The 16,738-nt window shown below is 45.5% G+C and overlaps 1 protein-coding gene across 4 annotated transcripts in view; it reads right to left on the bottom strand.

The window, feature by feature from the left end:
* The window catches only part of DIS3L2 (DIS3 like 3'-5' exoribonuclease 2), a 198,186-nt gene that overhangs the window by 60,901 nt on the left and 120,547 nt on the right, over positions 1–16,738 (bottom strand). For all 4 annotated transcript variants that reach the window (XM_076341193.1, XM_076341190.1, XM_076341191.1 and 1 more), the window contains 2 exons: positions 11,845–11,952; positions 5,949–6,182 (listed from right to left, as the gene is read on the bottom strand). In XM_076341193.1, coding sequence (XP_076197308.1) covers positions 5,949–6,182; positions 11,845–11,952 — 342 coding nt within the window. The remainder of the gene's footprint in view (positions 1–5,948; positions 6,183–11,844; positions 11,953–16,738) is intronic.

Raw genomic sequence — 16,738 nt, 5'->3', positions numbered from 1 at the left:
ATTGTATAGCACCTGCTGTCCCCATTCTGGGTATCAGTGATGTCTCTTTAACCAGACATCAAAGAGAAGGAGCAGACAATGGTGGAATTGTGATAGGAAGTGAATAGTGAAAGCTCCTTGTCAGCCTGCATTTCCATTTATCTTACAGCACCATAGGTACAGCTCACCCTGCCTCTGCTGTCACGTTCATGTACTGTCGCTGTAACGGCCTCTTTCGGGAGGTGTCATAGCAGTTTTCAGGATTTTAAAAATAGGCCTTTTGGATTTTCTCTTGGGCCAAAGCAAGTGCCAAAGCAGGTACACACCTCAACCTACCCTGAGGGAACCAAATCCGAGATGAATTTGGTACCAATGTCACATCCTAGGCGATGACCACCAGGACTTTCTCTTTGAGACTGGCCAAAAACCCAACAAAGCAATGTTCCCCAGAGAGGTGCAGCCAAGAATCAGGGGTTGAAGCAAAGCCATTTACTCCTCCCCAGAAAGGTGTGTGCACTGAGAGCATGCAGGGGTAGCACATACAGTAGCCATGGCTAGAAAACCTAGGCATCATACCAGGGAGTACTCAAGCCGGGATGGCCTTCCTGCCTCAACAGCATTTTAAGACATAAATTCAGATCACGCTATTAGGGAAAACATAGGCACATTTGGTTAACTGAGGTCTAACAATATTATAGCCCTTTGCTGTCCCATCTAAACAGTTCTTCCAACCCGAAGTGTCTTCCATTCATATACGAATATATTGTATTTTGTGCATGATGACTGTTTAACCGGGGTAGAAACATTTATTACTTCCACACAGCAAGAAGAGGAGAAGATCTGAATGCTTACTATACAGATATGAGGCAGGAAATATGACAAAACAATTTCCCATAATTATTTCCAGCAGTCATTCATACTGGAAGATTTTAATGGTGATAGTAATTAAATCTCTGGCTCTTGAGATTTACAATTAAACGGCATTAGCAGTGTCTAAAAATATGTGTTTCTGTCCTATCCCATTAGCCACAACTAAATATGAAATTTCCCAACATACAGTGGCACATCCTGCACATACAATGTCCTTCCTCCTCGTCTTCCGTGTGTGGATGGCTTGAGTCAACTTCTCAGAGCTGTTTGCATCAAGTAGGCAGAGTCAATTCTGAGAGCTTCAAAAACTATACGGAGCTGGTTAATATATCCAGTATGCCATATACCTGGGTGTTTTGGAGCCGGTATTCTGCACACATTCTGGTGTTTGGAGTCTTTGTACTTGTTTCCCTATGCTTCCTGCAGCAGCAATATTCTATTACTTCAGGAGTCCCACCAACCTTAATTAAACAAAGCTATTCTCAAAGATCCCTTATTTCGTTATCGCCAGCAGCCACTGGACAGGACCGCAGGTAAGGTCTCCAGCATGGTGCAGAGGTACACAATACAATTTTAACTATCTTTAAGTTATTCAAAACAATAGAGACCCACAGGGAGAAGCAAGCCTTGCTCAGACGACGAGACAGGGGCACGGCACACAGGCTGGGAGCAAGCAGAAGCGAGACCATTTCACTAGAATTCAACCCTTAAATTTGCGTAACGTTCTCATCTTTGCCATTTTAATCCTTTTTTTCTTCCCTTCTCGCACACACCTGCAAAGCTGAACATCTGTTGCGCAGAAAACAAGGAGAGAAGCTATTCTAGTAAACAATTCAATGCCATTAACCGGTCTAACGCAAACGCACTTTGGGTTACTCTCACAATGAACTTTGGTCAATGCCAACGTTTTGAGCACCCAGGTCTAAGTGTGCTGGCAAAGGCAGAATCACCGGCACAACAAAAGCCACCGCTCAGCTCACAGACAGTTGTCATAGAGACAGATCAGCATCCTGGGGTATTCTCATTTTAAATACACACAGAAATCTTTTTTAACCTGTCTTCTTGTAGGCATCTGTCCTCGTGATTCATTTATAAACTGTTGAGGCCAAAAAGAGAATCATTTATCAGCAGGTCTCCTCTAGGCAGGCTTGAGCTAAGGAGCTTTTCTGCAAACTTGATGGTTTTTGTTGAAAGCAAGTTTCTATCTGATTCTCTGGCTAGTGTTTCCAAAAGCTGTGGTTTGGGGAAGTGATCCAGCTTCAAAGTAACCTGGCCAGGAAAAAAAAGGAAAGTTGTGGGTTGTGCTCACTTTGGTTTTTAAACCAGGTCAGATCCCTGCTCCAATTTATAGTGCGGGTGCACCAAGCGCTGTGAGAGGACGGCACAGGGGTGGCATTTCATGGTCCTGGACAGGAAGGAGGCCGAGGGAGGGAAGACAATATTGTAAATATCTGAACACTTTTTCTCAAAGCCACAGTACAAGGCACTTCTCGCCTTTACATCTAAAAGCTGCAGCTCCAAATAAGAAGGAAAAGAAATACATTAATCTCTCTCTGTGTGGACAAAGTTTCATAAGCTCCTTAGCCGCTGAAGGTGCAAAGACTTTAAACCTCTAAAACTCAGTGCTCAGCTGCCTTCTGGAGCTAGGAAGCTGGCAGGCGGCACAGGAAACCATATTCTAGAGAAAAAGCCCCAGAAGGGGCCTATGGGGACAGCAAGAGCTCACGGAGTGACAGATGTGTGGCTCTGGTTGCAAAGATGGTCCTCAGACCCAAGGTCCAATGCAGCAGGATTCCCCTATAGTCCTCTGCAGAGGCATGAAAGACACTGGGGGGAAAAAGAGTGGCAGGTATGTAGGTTGCCATGGCCAGGACCAAACTGAGGCAGAAATTCAAAATTACACAGCCCCAAATAGACACATATATACTGACACTGAATCCACAAATCCTTAGCTTTCAAGACCGTGTGCTACCTCTGTAATTTGTCTCAAGGTCTTCTGTGTGACCCAGGTATGTAATTCCCAAGTTATTAAAAAAAAAAATATATATATATATTCTTCATCCGTTGAGCTACAGAGATACCTGCTTCTAAAATTACTGCTAAAAGATAAAATCATGGGCAAGCAGATGCCACTCACACAGTAGGTCATAAAAATTCAGCAGCACCATTCAAACAGGAAACATTCCCCACATCACGGCATGGCCAGCCTGACACTGCTGCACCTTACTGGAGCCATCCTGTGTCGGGTGTAAGGGGTTCCCTGGTCAACCAGCATTTCTGCTATTATAAAGATACACCCATGAATGGCTTCATCTGACAGATGTTCTTAGTTTTGGGGAATAAATCCCAAATTATACGGATGCTATGGGGGAGATTGATATCATTCCAAAGGGAAAACTGAGGCTGGCAGGGAGACCACCAGCCCGAGGCCACCACGGCCAGTGGCAAAGCAGGACAGGAGATTCTTCCCCCAGTGATTTTCTTAATACCAACGGGAAGCACCAGAGCACGCCACACTGAAAAATGGCAGGGTGGAAGTAAGCAAAAAAAGTCATCACTGTTCCATCAGGAGTGGCCCCAAGGTAGAAACTCTCAAACATAATGCAATGTATAGGAAGAGGCCTCACATCTCTTGGGAAAAAAAGCACAGGAGTCATCCATGCCCAGCCACCCCCTCCCTTAAGATTGTGGCATGATCATTTCCTTCGCTTACATATTTATTTGGAATCTGATAATTCATTGCCCCTAGTTTCCTGCTGGAGTTTGTCTTCCATTGTTCAGGATTTACATTACTCAACAGGAAATCAGTGAGAGGTCCAGCGATTAGAAAGGTGTGTTTCCCATTCGGACCCACCCTTGCTTGCTTGCTTGGGGCTGGAAGTCAGACCCAGCGCACAACTGCGTCCATGGGAACTCAGGGAAGTGGGGGAGCAAAGGCAGAGGGACTCACCTCTTTCTATTAAAAGCTACAGATTGCTTTGTCCAGCCATACGCCACTGGCCGTGTCCACACACCCATCCCTCACATACTGTTCGTACTCAGGCCTTACAGTAACTGCTTTCTCCGTGCGCTGGGGAGGGTGTAGTTTATCAAAACGCAACTATCAAGGCAGCACTTGAAAAGACTAAGTGTGGTGAAAGTATCCCTTGAACTAAAATACACTGCCTTCTCCAAGACCATTACCTTTGCTCTGACACTCTTGCCAGGGGAGAGAGATTCTGCACAGCAAAAAGTGCCACTTGTGAGATATAATTCACTTTATCACATTGGTTAGGAACTAGGCCGAGTAGGAATCAGCCCTCTCTGCTGCCCTTAGCAGTGGCTTTTAACCCTGATCTCACAAATGATGCCCCAATACGTTCTCTTTAATGGCTCCTCTGTAATAGCACAGAGCAAAACAAAACACCGCTAACCTTTCACGGGGTATCGCTGGAAGAGGATGCTTCCCTGGCCAAATCCTCCCATTGAAAATGTCACAGCTCTTTTAAAACATACTTTCCCTGAGGTTAGTTTGGTAACAGGTACACAATTCAGGCACATACGGTGACCGCTCAGCACTACACTCTAAGTGCAACTTGTGTAATGCAGCTGGTGACCTTTCTGAGCCACAGCTCCCAGTCACTGTGGACTGTTGTTCCAACCCAGACATCTCCAAGGCTTCCCAGTTAGCTCATCAAGTGCAAAGGTTGGGGTTTTTTATGTTTCTCTAGTATTCAGAGCGTGCCTGGGAACAAAAGCCCAGCTTATTAGCCATTGTACAATAAATCTCAACGGGAAGCCTCTGTTCCAAAAGAGGTTTAAGCAGGACTTCAAAGTGGGAGTCTGATTTCCAAAAATTATTTTAATACAATTTTAAGAATGATTATTTTCTTTGAGCAAGGAGGAACCTTGAGGAAATGCCCTTGCTCCAGGCTCGCTTATGTGTGCCTAACCAGTCCTCTTAAGTCCCCCTACAACAGATGTAGGCAAGATAGCCTTAGACACCACAGTTCCTACACCAGAAAGTTTATCCTAAAGTACAACCCCAAACTCCTCTACTGAAATTCAAGATACAGATGTCTCATCCTGTCTGTCTTAGACATGGGGAACAGAACATTGCCTCCTCTTCACAGCTTTGCTGGACTCAGCCACATGCTCTGTTGGGGAAGGTCAGAGATTACAGACACTCGTTGCTCTTTTGCTCTCCAATGATTTCTCTAAAATTAGACTTTTCTGCAACTGGAGACAACACCACAACACCGAGTAAAATGGAAGGGTTACAACATAGCTCTTACGTACAATAGTCCTGTTTACACATCTCAGTACGCTAGCTTCTTTCTCAGCAATATCCTTATGTTGACTCATGCTCATATTGCAAAATGAAACAATGGAGCTTCCTTATATTAAGAGATTATTTTGTCTCCTGCTCAGGAAGGCCACTGGGTTCTATCAATTACTGGAACCTTCTATCCACAAAAACTGTCAGAAGCCACCTCAGAGCAGATGAACCTCAAATGCAAAAGTATTTTTGCTGTGATAGTCTAAAATACCTGGATCTACTTGTACTGATATAAGATTATTTAAATCACCCCAGACAGAAAACCTCCTCACTAGCATTTCATTCTCTGAAACACACCCAGCACTTACAAGTATTAGCTTAGATAACACTTAGTCATTTTCCCTGCCCAGAGAACTGCTATGAAAGCTGTGGAAAACGTGAGTATTGCAAGCCCAGAAATAAATGTGGAGGATGAGCCTTTCACAGTGAAATGTGCACTAAGGATATCTGAACTGCTTGATACTGAATGACACCGTCATGATTTGTTTCACTATGTAAGTTACTTACCCACTCCACCAGGGTTTTAGGATTTTGAAAAATGTTGGAAGATGGATCACTCCTTAAAAAACAGGAACTTTTTTCTTTTGATCCTACTTTGCTTAGTGCTTTTGGTACATAATTTGATGCGCTTTTAAGAAGACATTGGCACACAAACCTGCCTTTCTATTCCAGCCTGACCTTTCCCTTCAAGTTTTTAGACTTATCAGGAAATCCTTAGGGAGTACACCATGAAATTGCTCCACTGGAGCAGGAGCCCCTTACAGGGGCTGGATTTACTCACCTGGTCTAAGCGCAGAGCACCATCGATGAAGCGCTGTTTGCGGAGGTGCTGGGCAATTCGATGCAGGTTCAGCACAGCTTGCTGGATCTCAGCTATTGAGTGCTGAGGGGAGACAGGGGGAAGTTCTTCAGGTGAGAACACCTTCCCGGGGCTTTCAATCATACTCTGTGCATGGTCGTAGCTTAGCTTCACGCAGGAGCAGATGACCGTCCTCCCAAACCATTCATCAAGGATCTGCAAAATTGTAAAGTGTAAATAGATCTGAGGACTTATTCTTCCAGTGCACAAAAGCTTGCGAAGTTGTACGAACACTGGAAGGAATGACACCAGGCCTCATCACTGACTGTGAACTTCAAGTGAAGATCTTCCCATACTGAGGCCACCAGGCAGCCTTTTGCCCATATAGATTCTCTAGTGTCTAATAATGTGTATATGCATAATAAAGTCTTTCCATCACATAGGAACTGCTTGGACCTCTCTCGTCTACCTGATTTCCCTCTTTCATAGAGCTCATAAGAGATACAGCCCAGCTGGGAGTTGAAATCAGTCAGCTGACTCAAAGGTTACTGGGTGCAGGGGTGGCAACAGGCAGATACAAACATGCAAAGAAGGATCTCCTATCTAAAACGCAGCCGATTGCATTCCACCTCTTCGATTAATATGTGGCCAGCAGGGCACCAGGGGCTGGCCTTAAAATACTCCATTTTCAGGAGTACTGCAGGGACCCCAACATCTGACTAGCACTTGTGAAAGTGCCTGAGTAGGACTTTGGTGGGTCTGGAGGAGAGATGGCCAGTCACTGACCCCTTGTTCCTCTGATCACGCCTATGGTCCTAGGCCCAAACTCAAGCCAGGAACCTCTCTGAGCTTCCAAAATGTGTTGGAATCTAGAGGAAAATAACCTATAAATTGCCTATAAAATTCTTTTATTTTAAACCAGAAGCTGTTCCCATTTTAAACTCCGTAACAGAATACCAATGTAGAAGTAGCAATTCAAAATTATTTTTTAAAGCAGAAAGGAAAATTTATTTTCAGCTGAGATATATAAGAGAGTCCAAAAGCTCATCAAGCCAGTGAGAAAGCGCAGAGGGACAAAGGGCAGAAGGCTGTTCAGAAAAGTCAAGAACATTGGCATGAGGGCTCTGGAGACGGATGTAGTCTGTGATAAACTGTTCAAAGCACAAGTGCTCAGAGAATGAATGGAGAATTGTAATTCTGCCTTAACTACAAGTGCCTCCTTACCCCTTCATCAGCACAACAGGACAAGGTAAATTCTGCAAGTGACGGTGTCCAGGGAGAACAGCCAGCTCTCTCTCTGACAGACTCATCAAGGACATTGCTTCAGAAAGGCAAACCCTCTTCTTAACAGGAAAGGATTGATCCCCAAGATACCTTTGCTGCCTCCCTCCCTTATGCCCCACAGAACTTATGTGCAGTATAACTCAGCAGCTCAGAGCTCTGAAAGTCACAGGGCATTTAAGCTCATTTCTAATTAGAAAGTGTCCTAATAGCAGAGATGCAGCAAGTGATGTCTTGCAATGTAAAGTGCTCTGACCCTTGGCTCATGGTTATTCTGTGTGTGCCCCTTTCTCTATGCCAAGGAGAAAGAAAGGAAGAGAAAGTCACAAAGCTGAACAGAGATGCTGCGACAGTGCTGGCAGCACCTGCTCTGTGCTCTGCTGCATCCCGTTAAATGTGGTTCAGCTTCTTGTGGTGATGGGGGATCCATATCTCGTAAGTCAGTGACATCTGATGAAATCCGCTGGACCCAAAAAACCTCCTGATATTAAGCAAGCATGATCTCTGGTGTGGAAGAGGCTGCACTGCTCTTTAAGTGATCCAGTTCCAGCAAGTCGAAGACTGTTAGCCGGTTAGCAATAGCGATACTTCAGACTTCAGTAAGACATGGATGGTACTCAGGCACCAAAAAGGTGGTGTTCCTTGTTGAGATGATCTGGGAGCAAGGCTGAGCAGCCTTCATTTCAGTTGAGCACTTCTACAGACCCTCCGGATGTAACAGGCAGCTCTTTCAACCTGCTGTTCAAATGTTTTCGGACACTACTTCTATTTCCCTGCTAGTTCCTCCATCTCCAGCTATTAATTTCTGCATCAAAGGTCATTATCAATTCTGGCCCTCACTGTTATATTATGACACACTAAATATTTTGTGTTTGGAAAGCACTCTCATTTTGCTTTATAAAGTAGGCGAGTCAATTCCATCATGTACATGCGTGTTGAAAAGGGTTAAGGACTGGGCACAAACCAGAAGGGTAATTCTGAAGAGAGGTACTTTCCCCAATACCCAGGTTAATGCTGAAAGCCAGCTCTGAAGCTACATGGTGCTTTCTGCCACTGGCTTCCAAGAGCTCTCTCTGTCCCTTGCAGGAGGCCACAGACCGGATTTCCACTTTGCTGTCTGAACTTGAAGTTTTCAACAAAATCTCATTTTTCTGCTTGCTTAGAAGAGGCCAAATATTTCAGAGCTCTGCTCACTTCCTTGTAAGATGAGAGATGCAGCGTATTGGGCCCCCAGAATATAACTAGAACGTCAAATCTCAGGCAGGCTACATTGAAGGCAAAGTGTCAGGACAAGCAGCCCATTACTAGCAGATATTAAACTCCTTTTATTTCTCTGTTTCCTCAATTCCTTTTTCTGTTCTTGGTCTCTCAAAGGCAACCAAGCAGCGTGCTGCAGACCGCCCAATTTCCATTCCTGCAATTGCTGTCCAGGGTGTAAACTGGACAGTGACAACCCTGAGAGATCTCTTATTAACATAGCCAATAAACACCTTCTCACCAAGATTGCCTGGATGCATTAAACACACATCACGTAGGCAAGGAATGGAGTTTGGATGCATCTTGCCCCATGCAGTCCAGTAATCCCTGTGCGTAGTGAGCAGAGCTGCCAGACTCAGCCTTGCTGCGGCAGGCTAACTTAACTCTACCCACTGTCCAAGTATTTCCTGGAAATGCCTTCCGTCTCTGCCTTCAGTGGCCATCCAAGCAGACTTTGGGTAACCACAGCCTTGTGTCCCTGGTTTGGAAACCCCACCAGAGGAATGGGCAAGCTCCGCCTCTGTGGGGAAAGCCGCACAAGGCTGGCTGGCCCACGTACCAGTGGCTGATGGATGGGCGAAGCAGTATGGAGGAGCAGCATTTGGGGGTTGTGAGCTGGGACTTGGAGATTACAATGAGTAGCCCACAAGACTGGTCTGCAAGGTCTCCCCCATCACAGCAAACCTGGTGCACCCAGACTCCAGACAGAGTACCCATATCTGACACATTTCTAGGGTTATGTTAAGGCTTCCCCCAGCTCTGGCTGCTTTTGAGAAAAAGCTGTAGTCCCCAGCACGCCATGTGATGACAGTCAGTGTGGCTCAGCTGAAACCCTCCCATTAGCACAGTCCCTGGTGGTACGGGTCTCCTTTGAGGGTGTGACATAGCTGTGCATGAGGCTGAGGACTTTCTCCACGCAAGGCAGTGTCCCTATCACGTCCTGGCTGACAACAACAGTTTTGAGCCTGGAAGACATGTTGTTTGTATAGGTTGTTTCAGACTGAAGCAATTTCTCTTCCTCACTGGTAGAAGGAACCATCAGGGCTGTGCTTCAAACATCAGCAGGCAATAATTTAAAAAGGAGAGTTGCATCGTTTGTTTTCAAATATCTTTCTGTTGACTACATCCGAACAAGAACGTGCTATGTTGTTCCTATAAACGCCCAGCTCTGCTTCTGAAGAACAGCACAGATGCAACAATATGGTTAATGCCTCTGCCCTTGGAAAGTCATCTCAGATACATCATGTCACACTATCCCACTGGAGTCCATGGAGCTATGTGGAGTGCTGTTCAGGCAACATTTTGTTACACTCATGAAAAACTAGAAGATAAAAACTCCAGAACCCAAAAGCAACAGAAACAAGAAAGTGCCTGTCTCCCAGAAAGGGCTGAGCCTGGCATTATTTTTCTAAAAGAAACAAGAATTAAAAACCCCAACAACTTATCAATAGTCACATTCAAGTGAGGAATCTGCGTGGCTTTTCCTTGGGAGGTGCATTAGCTCCAGATTTATTTGCTTTGGAGTAGTAACAGTGGGAGCTCAGAGCAGCTCTCACCGGTAGTAGTGCTGTTGGGCTCTGCTTTGCAAGCTCAAGGTTACAATCCTGCTGTGCACACACAGTGTAACAAAGTGCTCTTTGGCCTCATGCGTCCCTCACTGAGGAATGTCCTGTCCTCAATGTCAGTGTTCTCATGGCTCTCTACCATCGGCTGAAGTTCAAAGGCAGTGATGGGGCCTTTGACTCACCTCCCTTTCACCCAGCAGAGCCTGGGAGAGCGTGTGATCCTGTTTAGACCAAGATGAGGCTATAGTAACACCTAGAAATACAGGAGACACATTCTGTCCCAACTCACAGATAAGCTCTTACAAGAATGCCCTGCTGGGCAAAAGCCCTACAACCACTTTTCCTCTTGGAAGGAGTAAATTCTCCTCCAGCCTTCACCTGATATTCAAATCAAGTCACCTCGATTAAGACTACAGTCCTTAAAGGTCTCCTAGGAGAAACCAGTTTGCTGAGATGGCCGTAGGCTGTCTGCTTTCCAAAGGGCAGCATGGTCATGGCCCAGACCACTGCTCCTGCAGAGATCAGCTCCCTGAGCAGGTGTAAGGCAGATGCTGCAGCTCTATTTTCTCACTGGCCAGACAGGGTTGGTTTGAACACTGTTTGAGAAGCAAATAACGTATATATTGCAGGGGACAAGAGGCAAGATTTTAATTAAAAGCTTATTTTAATTAAGACTTGACTATTAGCTGTTCAAAGACCACTCAGAGTCAATAAAAGGCCCACCAAGTACCTGCTATTAGAAGGTCCCATGAGTAATCATGCTGTAGCTATAGGAAGTTAAATGCTTTTCACAGCAAACAAATAAAACCCACCTCAGTGCCAGAGCAGGGACTCGCTGGAGAAATACAGATATAGGACTGCAACTATATCTTGCTAAAGCACAAAACAAGGTTCAGTATCCTTTAGAGCAGCATGGACGATAATAAGGAAGTAAAGTTAATCTTTGTGAAAAGTTACCAAATTGGCACAAGAAATACTCTCCACAGAGAGAGTTCTGCATGAGCACAACGCTGGTTAAAAAAAAATAATTCTGAGTACAAAAACTGTACTTCACATAGATCGGAGATCCCCTCTATTAGCGAGGGGACCCTGTGATCAGCAAAGAGGAGATCGTTAGGGTTACAAAGAGTGTGGGAGAGGAACAGGGAGAGAAATGAAGACCTGGGGAGAGCTGGCAGGCAGCTGAAGGCAGCTCGCTGCACTGACAGACAGCCTCCACAACTACTCCCTGGGAATAACACATGCAGAGGATGGAGCTGTGCCTTTGCTGAAGAGCTATCGCACTTTATTTGGATCGATGTAATTTGCAGCTCTGAATAAGAATGAAAGTCTGTTTACCGGAGAGGCCACAGAGGGATACTGCCCTCATTCACTGCATTGCACAACTGCCTAGAAGCACAAGACAGGCTTGGAGTAGGGGGCAAACATCTTGTCCCACCCAAAGCATTAGCTGTGAGCTGCTGCTGGAGGTAAGACATTAAATGGATGGATGACCTGGCAAGGAGCAGGAAATGATCCGTTCCTGAGATTCATACAAATATTCTTCCTTTCCCCACCATGTTGTGAGATTATTCCAGTTGGAAGTTCCACAGTATCTCATCGGTAAAACAAGATACAGGGACAGTCTTACATCCTCCAGTATTGTTCACCAGCAAGTCCTTTGCTATCCAGCTGGGTGTTAAGGGATGGCATTTTTACCACTCTGTTTGCAAGAGTAGGGTCTGGCCACCGACGGGGGACTGATAAGCAGGATGACTGCCCACTACTCGAGGTACCTTGCCTTCTGGAGTCACCTTCCACATCACAGAGAACGTCAGCCTATCTCGCATAGGATTGAGACTGCATAACTCCTCACAGAGCAGCTTGGGAAGCATCGGGATCACCTGGAAGAGAAGAGAAGAGGAGAGCACCTCAGTGAGATATGGGCTTTTAGTAGAGACCTGTCTGTGGCCAAGCTTCCCTGACCAGTTGGTAAAAGAGAGGCTCAACAATGCATAAAAGGAGAAAATGCATTAAACCTTCAGGATTGCATTCTTTGTGGCAGGAGTGGCTATGTCATAGCTCTGGGACGCATCACCCATGCCAGAGCTACATTACACGGCGAACAGCATGCTGGCACGGAATGAGTAAGGAACCCAAATCCTCTGAAAGGAGAGGAAGTCAGGCACTGCAGAGGCCACCAACTCTCACATCAGCCCTGTCCCTCAATGAGACCAGGGGGAGCTGTCAGTCTCCCACCTGCAAATCATTCCCAGCGCTCCCCCTCTGAGGTATGGATTAAGCACCCTGGAGCGTCCTGAATCCTCAGTTATGCAAACACTTCACTGCAGCTTTTAAGGTCACAATGTTTGCTCTGTTTTCCACTTCTTTCCCACTGCCATTTTGACACTGGGAAGAATGAGGAAGGCTCAGCACATCAGGAAACTTGATGTTGAAGAAACATGGTTCTGGCAGTCAGGAGCTGAAGAGCTTGGATTTGGGAACCGTGTTTCTTGTTTTGCCACTCAAGACTGTGTAACCAGGCAAGTAATGCAAGCCTGCACCCTGCAAAGCATAAATGAAACCTCTCCCAGGCATCACAGGAGTGGTGCATAGCTTTAATAAAGACTGAGCCATGCTTTGTAGCACAGACAGGAACGTGTAGGTGTTGGTGAGATAAACAAAAGCACCTGTTTTATGACTATTGAACATGGTGTTTGCAAACAGAGGGAGAACAATTACTATTTTACTATACTCAACTCTGTTTGAACAAAATATCAGCCAACAGAAATTTCTGGCAGGGATTTTTTAACCTGTGTCCTAATTCCTTACAACTAATCAATATTTCTGCTGCTGAACACTGAATTGCCAAACCATGAATTACTCACCTGACTACAGCAGCAAAGCAAAAGCTTTGGAGCATATTCACACTAGAGCAAACCTTAGCAGCTCCAAGTGTTTCTACCATCCCTGAGTTATTTCCCAGGTGAAGTCTGCAGTAAAGATAATATTTAGCAGCTGTTTAATGAAGCAAACCTAATTATTAGAGTTTTACATTCTTATTTCCCTTCTCATTATTTACCTTTGTGAAGAAGCAGTAACTGCCCTCAAAGAAGAACCACGTTATTCTTCTTGTTTATTTTGAGTGGCAATGTGGGCTGGCGCATTCCAGAAAAACACAGAGATAAATGCTCTACTTGGTTGCCATAAAATATTTTAGCTATTTAATTTAGTTTCCGTTTTGATTGCTCTGTGTGCCACCTGTAAATATAGGTCCAGCAGCAAGCTGGCTGGCATGCAAACCCCAGCTCTTCCAAAGTCTCTGACACTGATTTGGTGATTTCAGAGATGATGACTTCTACCTGGATGCCAGGAGAACAACTGTTCTTCAAAACAGTAAGAAAAAAAACAGTCTCAGATGTCCATTTTGTCCTCAAGTGCACACACTTCGTATTTACCTTTTGCTTTGAAGGAAAGACTCTTAAAATATTTAATCACATTTGTGGTTTGGCACCAGACGATGGCTATAAATCCATTCTAATTGCAGTGCGTATTAATGCCAAAAGGTTAACTGTATGGTCTGTGACTGTCAAGGAGTCACTTGCAACATGAATCAGCAGGACTGGTTCAGCTGGAAGGTCACAAGGGTACAGATTATGATAAGCTGTTTCCCGCAACACAAAGGCCGTCAACTCTGTTATTCCAGTTGTGAACAGTACATTAACAATACTGGTATATTCATAACTCACAGATCCAGTACGTGAGCTCTGCCATGCTGCCTGGAAGGACCCACACCACAAGGTTATAAATTTAGCATGAGCGGTGCCAACCCATACCAGAAAGGAGAGAAAATAGCTTTATAGACTATCGGAAATCCCTGCCTGCCTAAGATCGCCCATGACCACCGTGAGACCCTGAAGTTCAGGTTACAGTGAACAAAGTGCTAGTAATTTAACAAAAGCTCCCATGCCCTTTTTCACCCAAATTAAAAGCTGCAGTTACTAGCTATCCTCTCTCCCTCCCCCCCCCCCCCCCCCCCCCCCGTGATTGATTATCTGATAACGGTCTGTACTTATTGAGTATTTTTGTACCTTAGCACATCCTCTTTCCCTTCACATCTCCCGAAGCAATAACAGTCTGCTAGAAAAATGCCTACATGAAACATGAAAGCTCATCCAAGAAGAACAGCCCGAACGAAACAACAGGATGCTTGTTTTAAGTGCACTTGAGCAGGATTAATATCCGATTCAAGAGGCTATAATGCTATGGAAGGGCTTTCAATGATGTGAAACACAAGCAAAGCTTTAACTCAGATCATAATTACAGCACTAAACACTCACCAAGCAATTAGCTGTAACAAACCTACTGTTAAATAGGGAAGCATCAACCCGCGTTACCCTTGTTTTACAGGAGAGAAACTTTAGGCAAAGTAACTTAACCCAAGCCATGGAGGAAGCCTCACAGGAGAGCAAGAATTCAATCAACCTTTTCCTGGGCTCAGCAAATACATATATAACATAAGACAATGTCACCTTGCATTGAAGGTATTTCAGTTTTATCTACCTTACTGAATTAAAAGAAGAAACCTGTTTTTAACATCACGACAGTCTTGGCTAACTGCCTCCCTCTGCTTTAACATCACGATTCCTCTTCACGCTCTACACAGAGAATAAACCAACTGTCACAAAGCACCAAAGTTTAAGTTATAAATACACATTTCCTTTTTCCCTAACATTATACGGTCACAGGCTGAAAGGATTCTTAGTAGTTGCAAGCCCAGCATTTAACATGCAAAGATGTCACAATTGTGTCACATTTGGAGAGCGAGATGTTTCAGGAGTTATCCCAGGGGCTGCCCAGAAGGAACTTTTGCAATAGGATTATCTCCATCTCTTTCTGAAGGAGACGCAGGATAAGAGGAGATTTCCCTAAGTACGTCTTTAATGCCCAGATTTGCAGAATATCAGGGTTGCATAGCATCGCCTCAAATAATCCAGAGGTTGCCCGGCATCTTTTAAATGCTTTGCCCTTCCCGTGACTGTCTGCCAAGAGACAGCGGCGTCTGCCAGCTGCCTTGCAAAGTGCCACGGCACGCAGAAATCCAGCTAGCTGAAACACTGCCGAGGGATATCACCTCCAGCGTGAAGTGGTTTCCTTAGCAAATTGCTAAGGATGTGCCTATGTCAGGGATTACATCATTCAGCTTGATTTTACTGCAGGTGGAAGTAAAGTCACCTGGGCTTATACAGGGATCATACAGCTGGAACGGGGGGTGCATAAATGTAGTTGAATCTAGAAATGCAGTTGGAGAGATCCAGCAGGGCTAGGGGGAAAAACTTTCCCGATGCAAAAAAGGACCTACGGCCCCCAGGAAATCCTTTCTAATGAATGTATCATAGAAAACAGGGCTGAAGAAAGGCTTGGGTGGCGAGAGCTTGTCTGGTTTTCATCCCCCTCTATCAGTCAGACTAGTAAAAGACATCATCTCTCCCCACAAGCCTAGCAGGGCCCAAGAGACACTGGAAAGGGCACTTCTTGGAGTGAAAGGCTGATATCCACAATGCTCGCAGCTGTGGGTCTGCATTTCAAATCAAATTACAGACAGATTTCTCTCTCCCTATTTCCAAGTCGTACATGCGAAATCTTCAGCGCTACCATACGCAGCTTGAGACTTAGTGCTCCAGCACTGCCTGACAGCCTCCCCTCCACGCTGTCGGCTCCCCGCAGGCAGCCACGCGTCCCAGCACACCAAAGCCGTGGGCAGCAAGGGAAAATCAGAGTAAGAGAAGGCACCGCCAAGGCTGGGGGGTTTCCTACACATCGTCATCCCAGGGTTATAAGACACATGGACCTGTAACCATGGCCGGCCACACCGCTTAGCAGCTGGCTCCTCTGCATGGTGGAATTGCTTTGGACATGGGAAGATCTAACCTCCTGCTTGTGAGAGCCTGTTGTTTTGTTTTGTTTTGCCTCTTCAGCTAATAAAGTGATTCCAGAAACCAAATGCAAGTTTCCAGCCTCGGACTCATTCCTAGGGAGCCGGGCAGTGGGAGGGAGCACACGCATACTGGGATGATAAAACTCCCCGTTCCCTTTAAAATCAGAAACATCTGCTGCAGCCAGGACTGACTCACCGGCCAGGTTCAGAGCGGGTTAGCCAGGGCAGGTCTCATCAATGGAGTCGCTGTAGCAGTTTTTTAAGGAACGGAAGGGGAAAATCAATCTGTCAACCAAGGGGAAAAGGGAACAAACTCTGGTTAAGAATAACCCCTTACTTCCACAAAGTCGCATGGGCAGTTTTGCTCCCTTCAAACAACCCCATTCTCCTGGTGTGCTGCTTTGGCTGCCCACTCAGGCTTGGTTCGGGTTGGTTACAACCACCTCTGACTCCCAGGGTGACCCCTTCTCCCACCGCTGGTCCGATGGGGAGGGATTGTATTAACTGAGAGTTTCCATCAGCTGCTCTCCCCAGAGCTGGGAGGAGGACGCCGAGGTCCAACAATGGGGTGGGCTCAGCAAGCCTCTTGCTTACACACTAAAAGACACTCAAAGGAAATAGGCAATTTGTTTATGAGCCAAGATTTCTGCTCAAGAGTTGTATCAACACTTCCATGAATTCAGATTTCGAGCAACTCTTTGTTACTCAGCCTGAGATTATCAAAATATCAACACCCTGACAACCTGCTGGTG

The sequence above is a fragment of the Aptenodytes patagonicus genome, chromosome 6 (genome assembly GCF_965638725.1).
Source record: "Aptenodytes patagonicus chromosome 6, bAptPat1.pri.cur, whole genome shotgun sequence".
Classification (NCBI taxonomy): domain Eukaryota; kingdom Metazoa; phylum Chordata; class Aves; order Sphenisciformes; family Spheniscidae; genus Aptenodytes; species Aptenodytes patagonicus.
Note: the sequence above shows the minus strand (reverse complement) of the source record. Positions and strands in the feature narration are given on the sequence as shown.